At 34.6% G+C, this 23,530-nt stretch overlaps 1 protein-coding gene across 1 annotated transcript; it reads left to right on the top strand.

Annotated features, from left to right (window-relative positions):
- The first annotated feature begins 20,743 nt into the window (after nucleotides 1-20,743).
- LOC145103222 (uncharacterized) lies at nucleotides 20,744-22,823 on the top strand. The gene is made up of 5 exons (XM_079040781.1): nucleotides 20,744-21,038; nucleotides 21,246-21,357; nucleotides 21,627-21,730; nucleotides 22,299-22,353; nucleotides 22,589-22,823. The coding sequence occupies exons 1-5, from the start codon at nucleotides 20,759-20,761 to the stop codon at nucleotides 22,725-22,727; spliced, it is 690 nt and encodes a 229-aa protein (XP_078896907.1). The 5' UTR covers nucleotides 20,744-20,758; the 3' UTR covers nucleotides 22,728-22,823.
- The last annotated feature ends 707 nt before the right edge of the window (nucleotides 22,824-23,530 follow it).

Genomic DNA, 23,530 nt, shown 5'->3' with positions numbered 1-23,530 from the left:
CTGTTTGAATCACCCACATCAGGTGAGTTCATACCCCGTAATGAATCATTTAACTATTTTAACTGTTTTAAGGGGGGAATACAGGTTGAACACAATGATAATTGTGTAAATATTTGTTGTTAAACATCCTTCAAAATGTTACTTATGTTATTTATAAGTTGTTAACACATTTCAAACTCGCTTTAAAGTTATGTTACTTTATAGTTATACAAAGCTCCGTTATTAAAGTAAAAGCATAACTTAGTAGAGAGATGAGTCATTTTAGTAACAGTCCAAGTAGAGCATTAGTAAAATATTATAGGTATAGTTTAGGAGAATGCAATTAATTACTTCTAGTACAATGAATCACACAAAGAAACAATACCACAACAGAACAAACAGTGATGAGAATCAAACAATACCATAACAGAACAAACAGTGAAGAGAATCAAACAATACCATAACAGAACAAACAGTGAAGAGAATAAAACAATACCAGAACATAACACAACAAACAAGTTAGGTTGCTATAGCTTGATAACACACAGACAGGATCTAATTATACCAATGAATCACTAACACATTAGTGATAGTTATATTGGGTATACATGATCATATAACATTAATGTGAATTACACGGCTTGCAAGGAATTGCTGGGGTCGCGTTTGGTTCCATCAATCTCTTTACATTGAGAGCGTTTAGTAAGGGTCTAGCTTTCACATTATGACCGTAATAAAACAATTATGTTTTTAGGTTATTAGTACATCCGCAGGTCATTATAAATGAAATATGTGTACTTACTTCTCCTATTACTTTCATAAAGTGTCGGTAACACTTGAAAGTTGATCTATTTTCTAGTCAAGATAGTTATAAACTAGGGAGAATATACTTCTACATTTGACAAAGGAACAGTCGGGTTTAACTCAGAACAGAAGATGCCTTGGTAGAAGGCTACGATTAAAGGTTAGGATCATGATGCTAACTTTATGATTCCTTAATGTATACACTATAGGATACATATATGCTAGTAGATTCCAACAGCTAATAGGATGTGTGCTCTTCGCTGTAATTCCTGTTCCCGTTGGATGTGGGCTTGCACCGAGGTCACCCAATCTATTATCTACCCGAATCTATATTTATCTATGCTTAGTATACATTAAGTCATCATAAGGGTACCAGGTATGGATCAGGTCATAGGACACAGAGTCAACGCACAGTTATTCTAGTACAAAACTTACTTATCAAAGACAGTATATTTGGTAGACAAAACTAGAGATTTCCCATAAAAAGGCTTAATCCATTTTATTAAGCAAGTACAGTTTTAGAGACTTTAAGTGAGTTAACTCTATAACACCTTAGTTTATACACCATGTTTATATATATAACTAATATCCGATAGATAGCTAAATGTGTGTTTTCCCCCGACGTCCTGCTCCCGTTGGATGTGGGCTTAGGGCAGATTCCCCCAATTAACTATCTACCCGATATCAGATTAGATATAGCAGTATAAACAAAGCTATTATAAAAGTAATCATCGTAGTCATTATTTTACTATAAGAAATATAGGTTTTCTTAAAAGAACTCTCCATTAGATATAAAGGAACCATTACAACTAACTCCATGAGTAGCAAGTGAATACACCAAGGTTATATATGACAACGATCTAACAACCAATGGAATGTGTGCTATCCGCCTTACTTGCTGTTCCCCGTTGGGTTGTGAGTTTAGGGCAGATGCGCACAATCGATTGTTTATTTACTCTAAGTATATATAACTTGTACCCACTTAGTACGCATAGAAAGGCTTGTAGTGTCATTTTACTTAACTTCCATTAAAGTAGGAAATATAGGATTTTCTAGAGGAACAGGAGAACATTTCAAAACAGAACTTACAGCTTACATCACTTGTGCATATACATTTTCAACCACATTTTACAGCTTACTCACATCACTAAAATCTTATGAACTCACCAGCTTAATTGCTGATCAACTCTTTCAAATAACTTGTATTCTCAGGAGACTATTTGACAGGTGCTCGTGCTGGGAATTTAGAAGATGGAGCATTCCAGCTTCAAGTCTTGTTTTGTTATTTGTTTATGACTTCTATGTTTTGTGAACACACACATTGTAAACACTTTCTTTTTAAATGAAATGGTTGTTCATTACTTGCTTACTATATACATATCTCGTGATACTTGACATGATGTCCTCCACCCCCGAACGTTTCCGCCATTCTGGTTTTGGGGTGTGACATACAAAGATTAAGGTTTTGGGACCAAAAGAACACAAAACAAAGCTTAAACAAGATCTAGGGAGGAAAGCTCCAAGGTATGAACTTTATACCTCGAGATGATACACCAAGGTGAGGAGATTATGGATCCAACAAGCTTCAGATCAATACCACAACTCCTAGGGTCTTCCTTCACCACCAAGAACACTAAACGTTACTCCAAAGCTTTAAAACTTCACATAAAAGGATTCGGGTTTGAAATGGAGGCTAAGAGAGATGGAGGCTAATGGGTAAGAAGGTTAGAGACAATAAGGGTCTTTAAATAGGGTCCAAACCCTAAAAATTAGGGTTTTTCCCCTGCTTGCATACGCTCAGCATACACAAACATATGCCCATCGTACGTGAGAGATTCCACGATCACATGCAAAGTCCTACACTCGATGTACCTGACTCGTACGCTCAGCCTAGGGACCAACTTTGCAAACTTTTTAAGAAAAAATGCTAAAATGGAAATTACCTAAAACACTGGCGTTACGAGTCTTTAATTTGCATTCATTTTTTATAAAACTCTAAAAAAAATCTATTTACTTCTTTTCTTCTTTTAATTTAGCATGACATTTAATTAGGATGTTAGCATGCATGCATTTTTGTAATTTGTTTTATTCTCACCCCCTTGGATGTCATTGAACAGGTTCATACTTATTATATCATTATTGGTCCAGGATCTTGTTTGTTATCTCATACATCAAACCGGGACCACTAGGCCACCGTTGAGGACTTCATACTTCGGATCAACTGTTGGAGCTTAAAGGGGTAAGTGATGATTGACAGGTTAGTTTTCATGAAGAATTATGCATGCAATACTAACAACTATAGGATATACAATAGAAATGGATGTTCTTACCATGCAGTCTATGCATTGAGAGGATCATACTTGATCATGTTTCGATCGTTAGGATGAAGCACTGGTGGTTGTCCCCGAGTAGAATCCATATTTGGTCTCTTTACATCACCATATATATATATATATATATATATATATATATATATATATATATGGTGATTCATCAAGTTCAACTTGAAGTTGTGAAGAATTTGAAGATTAATGTTGAAGCCAAGCTCTCGATGAAGATTGACAAGAAAAGCCAGCTACTTTTTAGGGGGAGGTTGTTGGGTCAATAAAAAAAGAAAGCTATAAACCAAGGGGGAGATTGTTGGGTCAAAATTATGGTTTATACTTTGCTTTTATAGGCAATTGTATTTTTCTGTAATGTTTTATGAGTTTACAGCTGTGTTTAAGGACGTGAACAAGTTTACAGCCGTGAACCTGTTCACGGCAGGTTCACGGCCCATGTCTCATATACATAGAGTAAGGAGTGCATGTGGGTGTACGAAAAATGAGCTTAAGTGTGTGTATTCAAAGGTGTGTTCTAGAGAGAGAAACAAGAGAGAAGAAGAGAGAGTGTGTGTGTGTGTGTGTGTGTGAATCTATTGTAAGGAGCTTCATTCATATCTTCAATACATCATAGATTCAAGTTATTCTTCTTCTCCTTCTCTTCTATTTTGATCTGGCATCATCCGTTTGATTGGGATTCCGCACCATCAAACGGATCTGATTGATACGCAAGCAGATTGGGGACTTACACTAACTTCATTGGAGAACTAACCCACTAACCCTAACCAAAGATCCTCCAAGCAATACCCTTGAATTGATCCCGATAAAGACCCTGATCAACAACTAAACATGCTGAAACCCGCTCAACAAGATATGACCCTCTAAAGATTCATTGAAGACTTTCGGCATGTAGAATGGCATATAACAATCCTTGATAACCCATACAATAGCAGAGAACCAAATCGAGATATAAATTACCCAAACCCAAGAAAAAATCCAACGCAATACAAATTCATGATAACCCAAAAGAAAACAGAAGATAACATACCCGCAAAAGCCTCAAAAGGAATCATGACGTCCTCCTCTAGAGTTACCCCAAACATCCTGATGACATGGTGCAAAACTCCATTCTGATCCCAAAAAAACAAGAACTAACAATAGGTTCCTCCTTCCTGAAGGATTCTAGGGATCCACAAGCTTTGCGCTCCATATGAGCCCTAAACTGCCTATTACATCCCCAGGCTGAAAGCCCCCGAGATGACCATCCAAGAGCTCCAAAAACCTTCCTTGGCTGAACCACAGACCACCGGGGTCCATTCAAAAATACCGCAAGTAATCTCCGATGAGATGAACTCCCGCATCCGCGCATCTATCAGCTCAGTACCTGCTCCTGATCCGGAACCAGCACCTGAACCCCATTCCTGAAAGCTCAACACCATACTGAAACAACATGCAAAAGATATGAATATACCCAAGAATCATCATCCCACAGGCTTCCTAGATTCTCCAATACTCTCCCCGATTCGAGTATGGATCCTAGGCTTTCAGTAGTACGGGCCCAATACTACCTTCCACACCTATCCATACTTTCCTCAAGAATCCTCCTAAATCCTCTAAGTCACCTTTTCAAATCCATAAACCAAACACTTGCTGCCCAACGCAACAAAACCCACTGAAGCAATCCCTAGGCTTTCCTAGGTTCCCGATCTCACCCTGCCATCAACTGCTGAAGAACTCCTCATAATGTCGGTTAGCTACCTCATGAACACAATCACATGCAACAAAGCTTAGAGAATCCTTCGAGTAACAGACTCATCCCCACAACGGTTAGACTCAAACAAGAGCTGCACTATAGGGTCAAATTTGTCACTCTAAGATTATCCAACCTTTGCCATATGTGAATTGACATATTCACTTAATAGCTAACTCACATCACTTATGAGTTCCACAAAGCACAAAGCAAGAAACATTCGTGCGGTAAGACTCCAATCCACATAATAACCACAAGCATCCAATCCCACATACTACAACCCATACTAGAAGCTCCCACTCCCGCTACTGATTTCCTTACGCATACAAATCATACCCAATCTAACATCCCATGCTTTTTAGGCTACCAGGCATCACATACATGCCAACCTATCACTGAATAATCAGAACTAGCATGCAAGTCTACAAGCTCACATAATAGGCATACAAAGGCATCTATCTTAACATTCTATCGTGCAAAAATTGATCAGATCCTTAGCGCTATCTAGCATGCGATTCATAAATTCACAGATCAAAGAATATCAAATAACATGTATGGGTAACTTAGGAAAACTTAGTTGAGCTTGGCTGATTGCATGTGCTACACCTTTTCTTGTATTAGAAAACTTGCTTTTCCCTTTTTAAATCATTTTTCTTTCATTTTTGAAAAGCTTTACCAAATCCTCAGTTTGAGTTCAGGCATCACATACAGTCCAACCTATCACTAGCTAATCAGAACTAGCATGCAAGTCTAAAAGCTTATACAATAGGCATACAAAGGCATTTATCCTAACATTCTATCATGGAAAAATTGATCAGATCCTTAGCCCAATCTAGCATGCGATTCACAGATTCACGGATCAAATAATATCAGATAACATGTATAGGTAATTTAGGAAAACTATCTTGAGCTCGGCTGATTGTATGCACCACACCTTTTCTTGTATTAGAAAAGTTGTGTTTCCCTTTTTAAATCATTTTTCTTTCATTTTTGAAATTTTTTACCAAATCCTCTGTTTGAGTTCAGATACACCCGAGAGTATGTCCGAATCCCTCAAGCCAAGGCTCTGATACCAACTTGCAACGTCCCACAAATAATGGCATAAAATTTTCGTTTTTAGATTAATAAATCATAAATACATATTGTTTCCATAAAACCAAAGCCATAAATATTTATCAAAACATCATCTAATCAAAGTAAATCACAGAATGCGGAAATACGTGGTGTGTGCTCTACAATCATCCTGAGCTCTTCCATTCGAAAACTGAAGTACCTGAAACATAAACTGGAAACCATAACCATAAAGCTTAGTGAGTTCCCCAAGATACCTCATACCACACATATATAATGTAACATCGTGATTTTTCACCCAAATTTTTAATTTTTTAAAACATTCATTTAACAGAATAAATTGCGGAAGACTTTTAAGATTATTTCAAAAACATCACAAATGTTACTTTCATGTCAAAACAAACCCATTAAAATTAAAGTTCACAAAACATAATGATGAAAACCAACATGTCCAGATGGTATCATAACTATAGATACTAAATAAAACTACCCAATAGTTCCCATCCTCACCAAGTCATCATGTCAAGCTACCTGTTCCAATGCACAAAAAACCAACAAGAAAAGAACAAGTGTTAGCATAAGCTAAGTGATTCAATATAGTACAGTGTCAAGGGAACACACATATCATAGATAGATTCATACAAAACATCCACACATAGTCAAAGCTTCACTAGCAAGACATACAACATCACACCTCATAACAAACACAGGTTTAGCTCAGTTTATTTTAGTTCTTCAGTTAAAGCTTATTTTATTAGTTACTCTCCTCAACACGTTGTAACTAATTTAATCTTATCAATTCACCACTTGAATATTATTATATAACATTATGTTTCTCCGCTTTACATTAATAATTACTCACCGCTCATCGCTATAATTATTAAAGTATTACCTCTTATTTAGGGTCTATTTATTCACCGTAAAAAACCCCCAAAGCAAGACCCCGTTCGCTACTAACGTGACCGGCACGACCCAATGCACTAAGTGAGGCGCGACTCTCACCTGTAATCATTGCTCCTGGTGTGTTGCATTCGCTACTACTGTGCACATACGTATACATGCGTTGTCGTTCAAGATTGGTACGAGCGGTGCCAATACCAACAAATACACCTCCCAAATCCCACGTGATGTTTGCGTTGGTCCCACCGCTTGACCAACATCACTCCAGTCCCGATATACCAAGGTGCACCAAGACCATGTCCCGAGTGGTTGTCTAGAAAAACCAATCGGCGTCAAAGTTGGCTTAAGCTCTTTTTCCTATAGGTATCTTTCAACCCACTAGGCCATCATAATATCCGGATTGGGTATATACCTATGTCTAGGTTTCTACCCTTCGCCCCGCTAATGTGTTCCCCTTTTTAATTTAATAATGATTAATTAAATAAGGAGTTACACTTTTACCCTTTCAATTAATCATGTAATTATTATGAATATTATTTTATTAACATATTACCTCCTTAAGGGTTATTTTCATGCAAACATGTAATTTCATGAAGTTATTACATTTTACATCACACACTATTTCCATACACAACACATCAATGAAGTTGATACAACAGTAGCATGCTTGTCCTAAAACTTTTTAAACAAATATTTTCAAACAAGAATTAATATGCTCACATCACATAATGTTCATACACTTCACTTAATCTAGCATGACCCTAACTTACATCTTACAATAAACAAGGAGGAGTCTAGCATGCAACACCCTAGATATCATTACACATAAAACTTTTTAATATTAATGGCATAACAATCAATCATCAAAAGGGGCACATGCATCCTAGATAACTAGGTTCATCTCAATCCATCTAAGATATGAGATACTCCTAACAATGTACTTTTAAAACCACAAATTGACTCACCTTTGTCAAACAAGCACCCTTTCCACACTTCAAATCTCGTAAACACTTGCTTTTATGACGACCTCCCCTAATACAACACATATACAACATATCGCTAAGTGATTCCAAATTCGTAATCAAAGTCTTGTGATTATAATTTAATAACCTAAACTTAATTTACTATTATACTTATATATTAAAAGGCATCGTGTTTAAGAACAGTATCTTTTATGCTATTTAGATTTCAACCACATCATTTCGATAATATTAAACATTTGGTCCTTGTTTTCCCTACAAACGTGACGTTCCTGCAACACCTACATCATTTTGATTCCATAAGAGTGCCGGCAACTCATAGAATCCGTTTTCATTCCTGCAACCCATACATCGTTTTGATTTCATAAGATTGCCGACAACTCGAAGAATCCGTTGACGTATTTCAGGCACGTTTCGTCCGCCACCACTAAATTACATCATCTTCTCCAACAACGTCTCCACCGCCCGTACCCTGTGGTGTAAGAAATTTCGGTAAGTTGTTGTATGTTTCGATTTTATTATGATTTTCATTCAATTACACTTCTTTCTAATCCTATCGTCTTTTTGAGCGATGTCTCAAACGTTTTGGGTTTGAGGATCGACGATTTGCCGTTATTATTATATTTAATAATATTTCTTGCCGTAATTTAAACCATACATAAATTTAGGCTACTAAAGTCATTAAAACTTCATCCCACCGAAGTTATACTATTCTTGTCGTTGTTAATTACTTATCAATTGAAATCATCTAATAAATCTCATCCTCATTAATTTGTACACATGACAATATACGATACCCATACATATAATACGTAACTTAACTAGTCAATTTAAACACTATTATGACTACCATCTAAATGTATGGATATATACTTAAATATGCCATTTAAAAACACCACCAGTACATATCTTTAATCTGGCTACCATAAGTCCATAACAACCCATAACCCCCCAATGATGTGTTACTGGAAAGCCCTTCAGATCCACTGCCGGAACACTAGCTTGCTACCGGAACATTAGCTTTGTTGAAACACTCCCTAACCGCCAACCTCTCTACCCCCTCACTGATCCATCGGCCCCACTGTTTCTCAATTCACAAGGACTAATCAACAAAAGATGATGCTAATCGGATACACAGGTAGCCGCCGGAAAAACAACCTCGACGGAGTCGCAGCCCCGACCCCCACTAGAACCATGCATAAATCATCTTCTTGACAACAAATCTAATTGCTCTTTTCCCTTCACGTCACTTGTGTAAAATAACGGCCGAAACCCTAACAAACCTACGTTCGTTCTCACCGGAGTTAGTTTCTCGTTGTTGTTCTCCATCGCACATTAAGCCACCACAACCGTCTCCTTTCTCCTTTATGTAGTACCCTCTCCCTTACTTGGTACTTAAATTTCCAGAATACACAATGCTACTTATGGTTTAGTCGTCCATCTCCAACCCCTCTCAAGCCCTACTGAAATCGCATAAGTAGATATAATTAAGCCGTTACGTGATTGGGTGGAAGCCGAAATGAAACACCGGAGCTGCGTACGTTTCTAACATGAGTTTATAACTTCTTTTAATAAAATTACAATTTTGGTGCCTGAACTAGGACACTTATTCAAAATCTACGTACCCTTTTACTTTTAATTGAATCATTTCTATCCCCTTTACATGTATATCTTGCATAATATCTTATCACATTAAAAAACTCGTAAGAGTTATACTTTCGCTAATTATTCCACAAATTAAGGGGGTAATTTATGTATCATTGTTACTTTAAGCCTTTTAAATATTAATTTATCTTTTTTGCATAAAATTGCAAAAATGTTCCTTATGGTTTGTCAATTTTTTTAGGTAAGGTCCAAAACAAACTTTCTTAGCAAAAAAGTCTCTATTTGGTGGTCTTGGTGTGGTTTTGGTCCCTACCTCGTTAAGTTTAACAGCATGGCTGTTAACTTTTGGCAAATGACAGATTTACTTATAGGACCATTTATGTAGTTTTATCTTTTTACCAAACTATAAGGACTAATTATGCAATTTTTCTTTTTCATTTTATTGAATTGTTGTATATTAATTCTTTTAATTATTTTTTTTAAATTTTTTCTTATTGTATTATTTTTTTTATTGGATTATTATATATTAATAAATATTATTTTTAATATATTATATTTATATATTAATAATATTACTTTTTTTATTATTAATTTTTTAAAAATTTTCTTTATTGTATTAATTCTTTTTTATTGGATTATTATATATCAATAAATATTATTTTTAACATATAATATTTATCTATTAGTAAGTATTACTTTATTGGATTATTAATTTGATTTAATTAATTTGTTATTGCGTTAATTCTTTCTATTGGATTAAAATTTTAAATTTGTTATTTTTATTTATATTAAATAATATTCTTTTTAATTATTTATATTTTCTTTTAATTTTTTTCTTTATTGTTTTAAATAAAAATACCAAAAAATCTCACTCACCCCACCTTTCCTAATTTATTTTAAATATTTGGAAGATAACATATTTTGGACAACACCACCACCATCACTCAGTCACAACAAAACACTATCGGTTCATCTCTATCCCTGTTACTATATATATATATATATATATATATATATATATATATATATATATATATATATATATATATATATATATATATATATAATTTCAGTAATTATTAACGAAGTGAGATCATCGTGTGTATTTTAGTTTTTGTGTATTCACATGTATCTAAATTTGTTATTTATTTCAATAAACTTATGATTTTGACATACATAATTTCCCTAAAAATATTTCAATATTAATTACCAAATCTGAGTATTCGTTACTCTGCGGTCGGCCGAGCGAGTACCGAATAACGAGTTCTATAACCTTGCCACCACCTGTAGTGGCTATGGTGGTTTGAAAACCCTCGATCTAACATTGACGTTATCGATGGTGGTATCTGTAATGAATGGTCGACTATATGCTTTCTAGGATATAGTGCACATTGTGTAGGTAGTCGATTGGTGTAGTTTTCGTCGAGAATGGTTGACTGTAGTCGATGATCGATGATTTCCAGCAAGATGATACGACGACACAAGGTGGTAAAAAGCAACTAATGGAGGAGTTGACCAGGAGTGTTTGGATCGGACCTCCTGGCGGTTGTAGCAGAATATAGTCAGCTTAGTGGCAGATATAGAGGATTTCGACGGATTGTGATGAGATTGTCTTAGGTGGTTATAGGCGACATTGCGTGTAACAAGTTGATGGGGTTTTCGTCGAACAATCGATGAAGGTTATTGTCGGTTGTCCGACCAATTTTCAATGATGGGACGCGACACTTTTGCATATTTCATGTAGAAATAGTTTTAGGGAGATTATATATGTCAAAATCATAAATTTATTGAAATATATAATAAATTTAGATACATGTGAATATACAAAAACTAAAATACACAAAAACTAAAATACACATAATGATCTCACTTCGTGAATAATTACTATATATATATATATATATATATATATATATATATATATATATATATATATATATATATATATATATAGAGAGAGAGAGAGAGAGTTAGGTTCAAATGTTTTCACTATCTATTGTGTGCATGTATAATTAATTCTGGACTAATCATTTTAGTTATTTTAAGAAAGTAATTAATGCATATTAAATGCTGAAGATGTAATTAATATCCATTATATCTTCAACATGTAATATGCATTAATTATTTTCTTAAAATAGCTAAAATGATTGGTCCAGAATCAATCATACATGCACATAATAGATAGTGAAAACAAAATAACCTAACCCTATATATATATATATATATATATATATATATATATATATATATATATATATATATATTAACAGGGTTGGAGACGCCCCATTAGTGTTTTGTTGTGACTAAGTGATGCTGGTGGTGTTGTTCAAAATATGTTATCTTCCAAATATTTAAAATAAATTAGGAAAGGTGGGTGGGTGTGGTGATGTTGTCCAAAATATATTATTTTCCAAGTATTTAAAATAAATTAGGAAATGTGATGTGAGTGAGATTTCCTGCTATTTTTATTTAAACCAATAAAGAAAGAAATTAAAAGAAACAAAAAAATAATATTATTTATTATAAAAAAAATAAATTGAAATTAATAATCCAATAAAAATAATTAACGCAATATCAATTAAATGAAGTTAATAATTCAATAAAGTAATACATACTAATAGATAAATATTATATACTAAAAAAAATATTTATTAATATATAATAATCCAATAAAAAAGAATTAATGCAATAAAGAAGAAATTCAAAAAAAAATATTTAAAAAAATAATAAAAAAAAGTAATATTTATTGTATATAAATATAATATGTTAAAAATAATATTTATTAATATATAATAATTCAATAAAAAAAATAATACAATAAGAAAAAAGTTTTAAAGAAAGTAATTAAAAGAATTAATATTCAATAAAATGAAAAAGAAAAATTGCATAATTGGTCCTTCTAGTTTGGTAAAAAGATAAAACTATAGAAATTGTCCTAGGGGTAAATCAATGATTTGCCAAAAGTTAAAAGTCATGTTGTTAAACTTAACAAGGTAGGGACCAAAACTATAACAAAACCACCAAATAGAGACCTTTTTTGCTAATAAACTTTTTTTAGGAATCCTACCCAAAGAAATTGACAAACCATAGATACCATTTTTGCAATTTTGTCTCTTTTTTTTCATTGTAAAGGAAACGTTCATATATTACAATATTAACGGAAACATATGTAAAGAAACGGAAGCATTGAATTGATTTTAAATTCCAAACTACAATATTAATCCTTAGTGGGTGTTTGGGATAGTTTTTAAAAAAACTTATTAGCTTTTTAGCTTTTTAAAAAAGCTAATAAGCTAAAAAATTGTTTGTCTATTTAAAAAGCGTCTTTTAAAACAGCTTTTTAGATAAGAAAAAGTAAACCCAAACATACCCTTAATCTTTTCTCCTTTGTTTACATTACTCCTTTTAATTTTGTTTGAATTAATTCTAACCCTCCCTTATATTAAACATTTAAACATTTGATTCATATAATTTAATTTAATTATATAAATCGTAAAATATTGATTAATTCATATTCACCATTTTTATTTAACTTATTTCTAAATCGAAATTATTTTACTTTAACAAATATTTGAGTAAATGAAGTCTAACGTTGCTAACAAAAGATTTTCGGGTCGTTACACATAAATCACATATTGGTCCCCCGCCCTCCATCGGGCCTCGCCTGGTTACGAGTCCCACTCGGCCTCGGGCCCCTCCCGACATCAAGCCCCGCTCGGATTACAAATCTCGCAATCACCAGGCCCTGCTTGACATTAGGCCTCACCCGATACACACATAATGATATAACCATATCATCATATCAACATATAACCTTACTAGCCCATGCGATAATCATAAAAAATATAGCATACCATACATTCATCGAGCCCCGCCCAGTATTGGGCCTCACTCGGTAAGCATAAAACAGATACAAATAACTAGCATACAATATACTCATCAGGCCTCGCCTGGCATCAGGCATTGCCCGGTAAGCATACAATCTCATAACGCATGCAAGAGTTACGCGGACATCTATCATTCTAACATAAAATCCATGGGCCGACATTGGTACCTTCGACCCGCTAAACCAATCAGGAGACTCATCTCGTACTGCCGAATCACACAAATAATCCATGGCTGTTGGCTGACAAATCGCCGAACGGTCAATATCAAAACAACATCTAATTAACATTTGGGTCCCAATCTATAACCATAAATCCATACTCGGGGTAAAAAGACCATTTTACACCTAACTTAGTTGGGTCCAAAACTAAGGCCCAAACTCACAATCTGAAAGGCCCAAATATGGCCCAATTTTCCAAATTGGGCCCAAACCCCTTACATGGTTCTTACCCTAAAGTCCAACCATTTTTTCTAGTCCAAAACACTTGTACTCAGTTGGCCCATTAAGAACTCAAACACCCAAGCCCAAACTCGAAGCCCAATAAGCAAGATCCCACCTGACAGAGTACGCGGGGTGTACTCAGTTGTATGCTAAACGTACATGCTATTTGGCTTGTACGCTGCACGTGCATACTTGTACGCCCAACGTACTCATCCATTAAGCCAAAATCCTTCTTAGCCTCTTATTGCTTAAGTCCAGAAGTCCAAACCATAGATCTGTGTCCAAACAAGTGTCTAGAATCATAAAGTCACTGACTTGGTGACTTTGCATGCCCCAAAAGAACCCAACTTCAAGATATAACATTGTACTTTCACCAAATGAATACAATCTCATGCATGAGGGATTCCAAAACCTAAAGGAGACAACTTTATGAATCTAGAACCTTAGAAACACTAAGAGTGGCAGCTCATAACTCTTGGAGTGGTACCAAACCATTATATCTCATTCTTGGGGACAAAATAAACCAAAACTCATACATAATATACCTAAGCCAACAATGAACAAATTCATAGCTTTTTACCTCAAACAAGTAGGAAATAAAGTAGAGAATCAGGATCCATAAGCTCTTCCTTGATCCATAACCTTTCACCAAACTCCATCTTCTTGAAAATGATCCAAAAACACCAAGATGCACATAATGAGCTCAAAAACACCACCATGGACGCTAAGGAACAATTTCTAGGGTTTTGGGGACTTGGAGGCTGGTAGAGAGGCCAACCCAAAAGACTTAATGTGGTTATATATGGTACAACATCATAAATTAGGGTTTTCATTTACCCCTCGTACGCCCCACGTACTCGTCATACGCCCAACGTACGAGGTCTCGCACCCATAATCCAACCCTTGCAGTACGTTAAGCGTACACTGCATTATGCCTCACGTACCACCCTTCACATCAGTACACCCTGTGTACTCCCTAGATACACCCCACATACTAGGGTTTCCTCTTAAACCCTTAAGCACTCCGAAGGCCATAAATTATTCGTTATAAATCCGATTCCGACGATCCATATATTCATAAAAAGGTAATGAGAAGCTCTATGCTTTAATCAACTCGTAACTGCCTTACCATTTCCTGAACAAACATCCAATTTCCATAAAATCTTGAGTTGACATATCACCAAAATACCCTTTGGCCCCAAAACACAAACCGGACACCTGGATCGTCCAAATTACATCATCCACCTCCAAATGAGCCCAAATCTCAATTCTTCAAGGGTCCTAAGCCTACTAATACCCAATCCTGATCACCACCCTAAAATGGGAAATGATTCGAAACAGGGCGTTACACATTAACTTTGTGACGTTGATTAAGGAAATGTGTTATGAGCTTCTCTAGCCATTATAATAACAAAGAAGATTTGAGGTGATTTATGTTTATAATTTAGTATAGCTAAGCTGAATGAAATCACAAGTATTGCATCCTAGCATCTAATGATAAGTTAACTAGTTGTCCATGTGGTGAATGCCAATATCAACCATCTTTCTCTTCTCGATTTAAATAAATCTCTTTACTTGTTTACTTGCAATTCCCATATCTTAGTGAAATTTTAGTTTCTTTAAAAAAACACCAAAAGACTAAAACCCCCATTTTACTTTTACAAAGAGGTTACATTGCGTAAATCTCTGTGGAGTCAACCCCTTTACCCATTTACCAATATACACTATTTTAGTGTAAAAGCTTTAGGATTATTTATTTTTTTGGCCTCGACAACCACCAAGTAGACGACCCACCAAACAGTAGCTCAACGAGCACAAAGGGTAGTCAACCCAGCCGTTGACTGTAGTCAACAGACCATTGACCATAGACCATATAATCATTTACGGTGTTATAGGCCTTTTTTTTGGATAAATGCTAATTTTTGGCTAAAAACTAATAAATAATTAAGGATTTTGGCTAGTTTTGTAATTACTTCAATAATAAAAAAACAAGTCAAATATTATTTGAAGGGCTTATAAACAGTTACATTTGATTGTGAAACAAAGGGGAAATGACACAAATGCCCTACAAAGTTTTTTGGGTTGACCGATTCAGACCCTAAAGTTTTTGTCGGGCTTTATGGGGGTATAAACTAGGATACGGCATGCTCTTTTAGAACCTTTCAACCTGTAATAGTCGGTTCACATGTGATAGTGACCATTTAGACCAAAAAAACTAACATTGTGCCACTATAATGCCAAAAAAATAAGTTCACGGATCAAATGTTTATGCCACAAGATCGAAGTGATTTGGGAGAAGAAGAAACCTGATAATGGAATTAACGATAACAAAAATTTTGTTCGGCATTTTAGGTTTCCATTTTCCAATTTGAAATTTGTGCTCCTGTGTTGTGAACTTGGATCACCAGTGTGAACATGAATCTGACCAAGAAAAATCGTTGTTTGATTCAATTTTGTCGAATTCGATTAGGAGAACGGAATAGGATGTGGAGAAGAAGCTTCGAGCGAATGGTGAATAAATAATTGATAAAACTGAAGTCCCGTCTCGCTCTACTGGAAAATCAATCATCATTTTATCGGCTATGTATAAACTTTGATGTGGTGAATTTTCCTGATTCAAGTTATTTTACGCATTTTAGGGGAGAATATTATGAAGGTGGCGTTCTTATGGATTCTTCCATTGTGGATCATATCGTTTCTTGTGGCTTCTAGGGTTGTGAAGAGGCCGATCATCACCGCATTTCTTGATGACCTGCTCATGTGAAGTAAAGCTACCAAATCACTTCAATGTTGTGGCATAAATATTTGATCTCGAAACTTTTTTTTGGCTTTATATGGGCCCAGAGTGAGTTTTTTTTTGGTTTAAATGGTCACTGTCGCATGGTGAACCGACTATTACAGGTTGAAAGAGACTCAAATAGCCGGTCGTATCTTAGTTTATACCCCCATAAAGCCCGACAAAAACTTTAGGGACTGAATTGACCAAGCTTATAAACTTTGTAGGCATTTGTGTCATTTCCCCCCTAAAACAAATCAATTATTACAAAAACTAATTTCTTAAGAATTAAAAAAACGAAGTAATATATGATGACATTTTGACAAAATTAATGCTCAACTCATGTCAAAATAACTAGTTTCACCAATCACCATTACTTACATACCTAATAGACCCCTGAATGTAACACAAATAAAGAAAAATAAAAAAAATACTTTCCATGACTCAGATGTTCACCTAGGGTTATTTTCTTTGTGAATGACTATTCTTTTCTTAATTGACTATGGAAGTAGGCTTGAGGGAGTGGGTGCGGTAGAGGATGCACTTCCTTGCCACATCAGCTTGAAATATCGCCCCCCTCCCTGCGTTTTGGTGTGGTAGAGACTGTCACCCCCCCGAACCGGACGGTGGAAACGTCTGAGGGCTCTTGTGACTCGAATTGAATACCATCACAATGAATATACATGAATCATAACATAATTCAACACCATGCATTGGAATATTACAACTGATATTGTTTACATTCGGTACATTGTCTTAGACATTACAATTCCATAACATAAAACTGTCTGATAGATAATTTAAGCAAAACACCATGACATTTCCTGATACTTATTCTTCGGCTTACCTGTTACCTGAGAATACAAGTTATTTTGAAAAACGTCAACGTATGAAATGTTGGTGAGTTCATAAGTAATGTTATGGAAAAATGATTTTTGTGAAGTTTGAAAAACCCAGAAAATCCGATATTTTCTGAAAAGAGTATTTGTTTATAAAAAGTGTGAAGATCCGTAAATATGCTTGTCGATTTTGAAAACATGTATAATTGTTGAACTTTGTATACATCACATAGGTGAAAATGTTGAACTTCCCGGGAAAACCCGATGTTTTCCCAATACGTAAATTACATGACTTGTTTATTTTTATACCGATACGACGAATGTTTTTTATTACCCAGGTGACATTGGATTAATTAGGGTTTGTGAGTTGTTACAATCACACATTAATGAAAATGACTAGTTTATAACTACAGGTTACGAACGATCCTTAAGGCGTCGTCCATACTACTCACATAATCCAACCACCCTGACTTCTCTTGATTAACGCCACGAATCTGTGTACTTGAATTCTCATAAGCCGGTCAACCGAGGAGAAAGGAGGGTACGAATCCCTCTCTTACTTCCATGAGTTATTCCGGGCTATCGGGAATGCGAAAGACACTTGGCCCAGCTCGCATTTGACTTCTCGACCTCACTAGCAGTACTAATGGACCACTAGGGCCCAATAGCACAATAGAGCTATTGAAAGTCCTTTTACATGGAATTGGGTCATAGGAGGCCCATTAACACGTAAGCGCGTTCCCTTCGGGCCCAAAAATCATGTTATTGGGCTAGCAATGCCCAACAAGCACGATTTGAAACTTTCAAGCCCAAAGTTTGTATGTTGACTCATCATAGTTGTCGCGTGTTTAACGAATTACTTGGGTTATTGATTTTTGTTTTGTTATTGATTCGAGAACGAATCAATTCGTTTTGTAACGATATTTGTTGTTGAGAGTGTATTTGTTTTTCTGTTTCGTCGGTAGTCGTGGATCTTGTATTTCGTCTTAATGAATTAATTTGTTTAAAAGTAAGATTTTTACCTTTTCACAACCTTTCTTTTATAAAAATAACACTTTTAGTCCTTTATATAAAAGAATTTCATTTTTAGTCCTTAAAACATTTTTCTGACACTTTTGTATCATAAACTTGTTGAAAAGACATTTTTAACCCAAAATTTATTTTGTAAACAGCTTTAGCCCTTCCAGAATGATGTTTTCTCGGTTAAAATCCCCAATTTCGCAACTTTTACAGTCTTGGCCTAAAATAGAAAATGTTTACATTTTTTATCCTTTTTGAATTAGAAAAGCATTTTTGACCTTTGAAATGGTTTTATCTCACTTCAAATCCCCTGTTTTACAGAAAATTGCATTTTCAGCCCCTCAAACTTATAAATCTCGCATTTTGAGGCTTATTGGGCCGAAAAGCCCAAATCTAGCCCATTAGGTTCAAAATTTACACTTTAAGTCCCTTAAAAATGTTGGTGTTCAGAAAAATTATTATAGAAACTGTTTGGAACCTTTTGACCCTACAGAAACTATAAATTTGTCGGTTTGTACCCTAAGTTTTGTATTTTTGACATTTTAAGTCCTAAAATGTGTTTTATGTTAGGATGTATTCATCCTAACCTCATAAACTATTTTTATTGACTTGATTAGTGTATAATAACTTAAGTTATGTTTATTTCCTTTCTCATGCCTTAGATCTCGGTTTTTACACACTTTTTGATAACATATTCATCACAAAACACATGATATCACACACATACATGCATCAAATCTCACATAGCATACATTTACACATTTACTTGTATTCTCCCCCATAAAACTCATAACAACCAAAAAGGAAGGGGTATGAAACTCACATTGAGTGTGGTTTCGGTTTTTGGTGGAGAAGATGAAGAAAAATTCGATCCTAGCAACCTTTCTTGGAGGATCTTGAACTTAGATGCTTCTAAGTTGCAAGATCATGAGTTTGAATGAATTAAGAGATGATTCTTGAATTAAAGGAAATAGCTAGATTATGGATCTAACATCAACTTACCTTAGATGATGTGTTTATGGGTTAAATCTCCTTGAAAGCTTCCTTAATCTCGAAAATATGGAGAGGAGTGGAGAGAGTTTTTTTGAGAGAATTGTGAGTGAAATGTGTGTGTGTGCTTGGGTTCGGCCGAGAGCAAAAGAGAAAGGAGAGAAGAAAGGTTTTTGAGTTGATTTGCATGAAAACATGAGATGGTGCATGGGAAACCTATGGATAAATGTGAGGTGGCATAGGAAAAGTCAACTTTCCTTCTTTGGTTGGGCTTGGGCCGAGAATGGAGAGGGGAAAAGAAAATGATTGGGCCTTGTATGCTTAAGCCCATTTCATGGTTATGTTGAGTGATGTTTGGCCCAAATAAATATAAATATGATTTTTTATGACCTATTAGAGCTAAATTAGGTTAATTATAGCCCAATACGGTCCATTTAAATATTTTGTTTCATTCTAGGCCCAATATGGCCCAAAATATTAAAATAAATGAAAGTGGGTCTAATTAGAGCCCATTCAAGAGTTCTAAGCCCAAGATAGTCCAATTGGTAGCTTATTAGCCCATTGGGCCCAATAAGGAAATCCTAGTCCAAAATGGACTTAAACAAGGATTTCTAGGGTTCCCAATTATTTGTTGACTATTTGCAGTGCATGTATGATGTGTTTGATTGAGATTTGGTTGTTAATGAATAAGCATCTTACATGCTTTCCTATTGTTGGTTTATATTTTTTTTTTATCATTGTTAAATGTTACAAGGCTTCAAATTCATAGCTGTGACAGAGACCACACTGTAACACTCCAAAGGAGCGCTGCTCTCTTCCTATTGACATTCCAATTGACCGTTGATTGGTCATATGTTTTTAAATTTTTTTTTTCTTTTTTAAACATTTTAAAATGAGTGTAATATAACATATGGAATATAATATAAAAAAAATTGTTTGAGAAAATCATAAAATGATCTTTTGTTTTTGACAAAAAAAAATGAGGGTGACACCACTCCTTGGGTGCGTCATAAAATCACATTTTCGTGGTTATTGTTAATGTGTCGCCTACGTGACAGTGAAGGAAGTATAATTTTTATGACACCACTCCTTCTAGCCTAAGCCTTATTTGGTTTTCCATTTAAGGTTGTATATTTCACCTGTACCCCGTTGCTTATGTCGTACACATACTTCAAAATGGAAATATTTTTGTTTTGGATCATCAATTTAAGACAAACACTACAATCCGTTTGTTATATGGTTGGTAATGAAATTCAAAATTTCACATGCATTTTTAAGTTGAAAATCATCCTATTTGACCACAAAAGTCACATGTACCCAGTTGCTTGCTGTTATCCCTTTGTCATATTGTTCATAATAAATTTCAAAATTTCACAGAATCATATACTCATATCATATGCAATTTCAAGTTAAAAATCAAGCTATTAATGATCACCTTTCACAACCATTTTTTATGAGCGGACAATTATACCCTTTCTTTTATTTACACTTTACCCCCTCTACACTAAAAGGCGTATCAGATTATCAGCCGTTCCCAATTTCCTACTTTCAGCCGTCCCCATCGCATCTCCGGCTTGTTATACCCCGTCGCCGCCTCCGACTTGCTCCGCCACCGTCGCGGCCTGTGGCTTGCTCCACCGCCGTCGTCCACCATCTGCCTCCGGTTTGCTTCACAGGTATCGCTAATTTCCAAACAGCCCCTGAAAACATTTTTTTTAACAAAAAAGCCCGATTTCTCTGATCCTTTTCACTTTCAAAGCAAGCTGCCTATGCTTTCATTCCTTCCGTTGCAACGCGCGTTTTTTATACAATTTTGAATTTTGATACCTTTTCAATTTTATTAAAAATTAAAAATTCTATCTTTTTTCAATTTCATCATCAAGGGACTATAAATAGCCCCAACCCCAGATATGCGATTTTCAGTCTTTCTTGCGTCGATATTTCGCCGACTCTCTTTCTCTCGTTAGCTCTATTGGATCTCTTCGTATTTGTCAGGTATGTATCTCCGTATTTAAGATAGCTTAATCGATTATATCTGCTCTGGTTTGTAAGTTGTCTTCGTTTAGATCCGATTTTGTTTTCAAATCAAATTGGTGTAGTGTTTCATCGTTCTGTTCCCCACCATTTCGATGTTTTTCTGTTAAAAATTGGAGGAATTAGGGTTTTTGACAACTTTGTATGAATACTCGTGGTGATGTGAAAGTGAGTAGGAATCATCCGATGTCATATGAAGTTTACGAATTGACAATGTGTTTGTGTGATAGGGACATGGATAGCAAGGAGCAAAGTGAGAAATTGAAGAACTATGAAGCTCAATACGCCAATTACTTGAAAGCAAAGTACTTCTCGGATAAAGATATCTATGGAGGTAAAATTCAGAACTAATGATTTTGCATGATTGTGTTTATGTTTGTTTTCTCATTTCAAATACTGGATTATAGATTTGTTGATTTACATGAATAGAAAGTGAACTGGATATGGAACGAAATGGAGCTTGATTATCTCCAATGTTTATCAAAGTGAAAATAGTAAACAGACTTTGCTTTTGGTGGATTTCTGCTAAATTTTGTTAACAAATTGAGAAATTTGTTGTTTATTGTAATCTGATTATATCGTGGTTCTGAAATTTGCAACATTTGTTTAACCCTATGATGTTATTTGCTTTCCTTTTGGGCAATATGGTGGATGGAGTTCTCTGAGCAACCCCTCTTTAATTCACAGATGTGGTTTTAAGTTTTAAGTTTTAACCCAAAATTACCTTCATATCAACTGACAAATAAACATTTTAATTAAAATAATAAAAACAATTATATGATTATCTTTCATCTTTTATACCTAAATCACCTGCACACTTATACTAGTGAGATAAGTTCATGATTATGAGGCCATTAAATAAATAACTGGATCTTAAAATGATGAAATTTAATTTAATGCAGGTAATATTTTTGAAGAGAAGACAACGATAGGCGGAATGACTATTAGGGCAAGCAGGTAAATATTTTTATTAAATCCACAAGTAACAACTTTTATATTTTGCAATTAAAACATCATTCACTAAGGTGTTGTTTCTTTTTGTCTTAATTCCCAAGTGTACTATCATTTTCTCACATATATATATATATATATATATATATATATATATATATATATATATATATATATATATATATATATATATATATATATATATATATATATATATTTTAATTTTTTTTTCTTTTGTTAGTGAGCCTGGGACTAGATCTTATGCGGATCCTGTTGGATATTGGAATGAGAAGTACGCGCCTCGTGTAGAGCCTTCAACAGAGACAACAACAACAACCAACATTTCAAATGGAAATCACTCCTCTAAAAATAGTGCTTAATCTCGATCTGTTTGTAAATCATATGCATATTTAGGCAGTTTTTAATGATGCACAATGGATTTGTGGGATAAAAGTAAAAGTTGTTAATTGGTGGTATTTAAACATGTTCTAACTCACTAAAGTTTTTTTTTTCAGACGCAATTTTCTTGCTTAATAGCTACCATTATAACCTGCTGTAGCTTTTTCAGCCGGTTACCTCCGCATGCCTAGGGGTAACCGACTGAAAAGGCTAGACTGTAGCTGGCCATATTGATACTTTTTTAACAAAAAAAGTGAGTTTAAGGGTCTAGGTGGCCAAAATAAACTTAAAATGACAAATTGTACAGATTGGCTCTACAATAATTAAAGGGTTAATGTTACTGTAGCCTAAATAATTATCAGTTTTTATTTTAAATGGTCGCTTATGTTATATTTTTGCATTATAAGATAGGTCTGGCAATGGTGCGAGTTTTGACCCTGATCCGATCCAAACCCTTATGAATTATATGGGTTTGGAGCATAGTTTTTGATTCGTTTACCCGTTAACGACCCATACCTGCTAACCCTTTTATTAAAAGGGTCGGGTATGGATCACCACTGATCCGCTCCATTTATAATCCGCCCCGTATGATTTTTAAATTAATGGTTTATATTTTATATTTCTTAAAGTTTAATTTTAATTCCAATTGAAAGTCCAAAGAGAAAATGCCAAAGTCCAAACTGGTTATAAATAAGAATCGAGGATTCGACTTCTAGTCTTCTACTGAGAATTATGATGTCATTTCATTTATATTTCATCAAACAATCATCATATTTCATTCATA

The sequence above is a fragment of the Lactuca serriola genome, chromosome 4 (assembly GCF_051521515.1).
Source record: "Lactuca serriola cultivar US96UC23 chromosome 4, Lser_US96UC23_V15, whole genome shotgun sequence".
Lineage (NCBI taxonomy): Eukaryota > Viridiplantae > Streptophyta > Magnoliopsida > Asterales > Asteraceae > Lactuca > Lactuca serriola.
The sequence above is the reverse complement of the archived record's forward strand: the minus strand, read 5'-3'. Positions and strand labels throughout refer to the sequence as shown.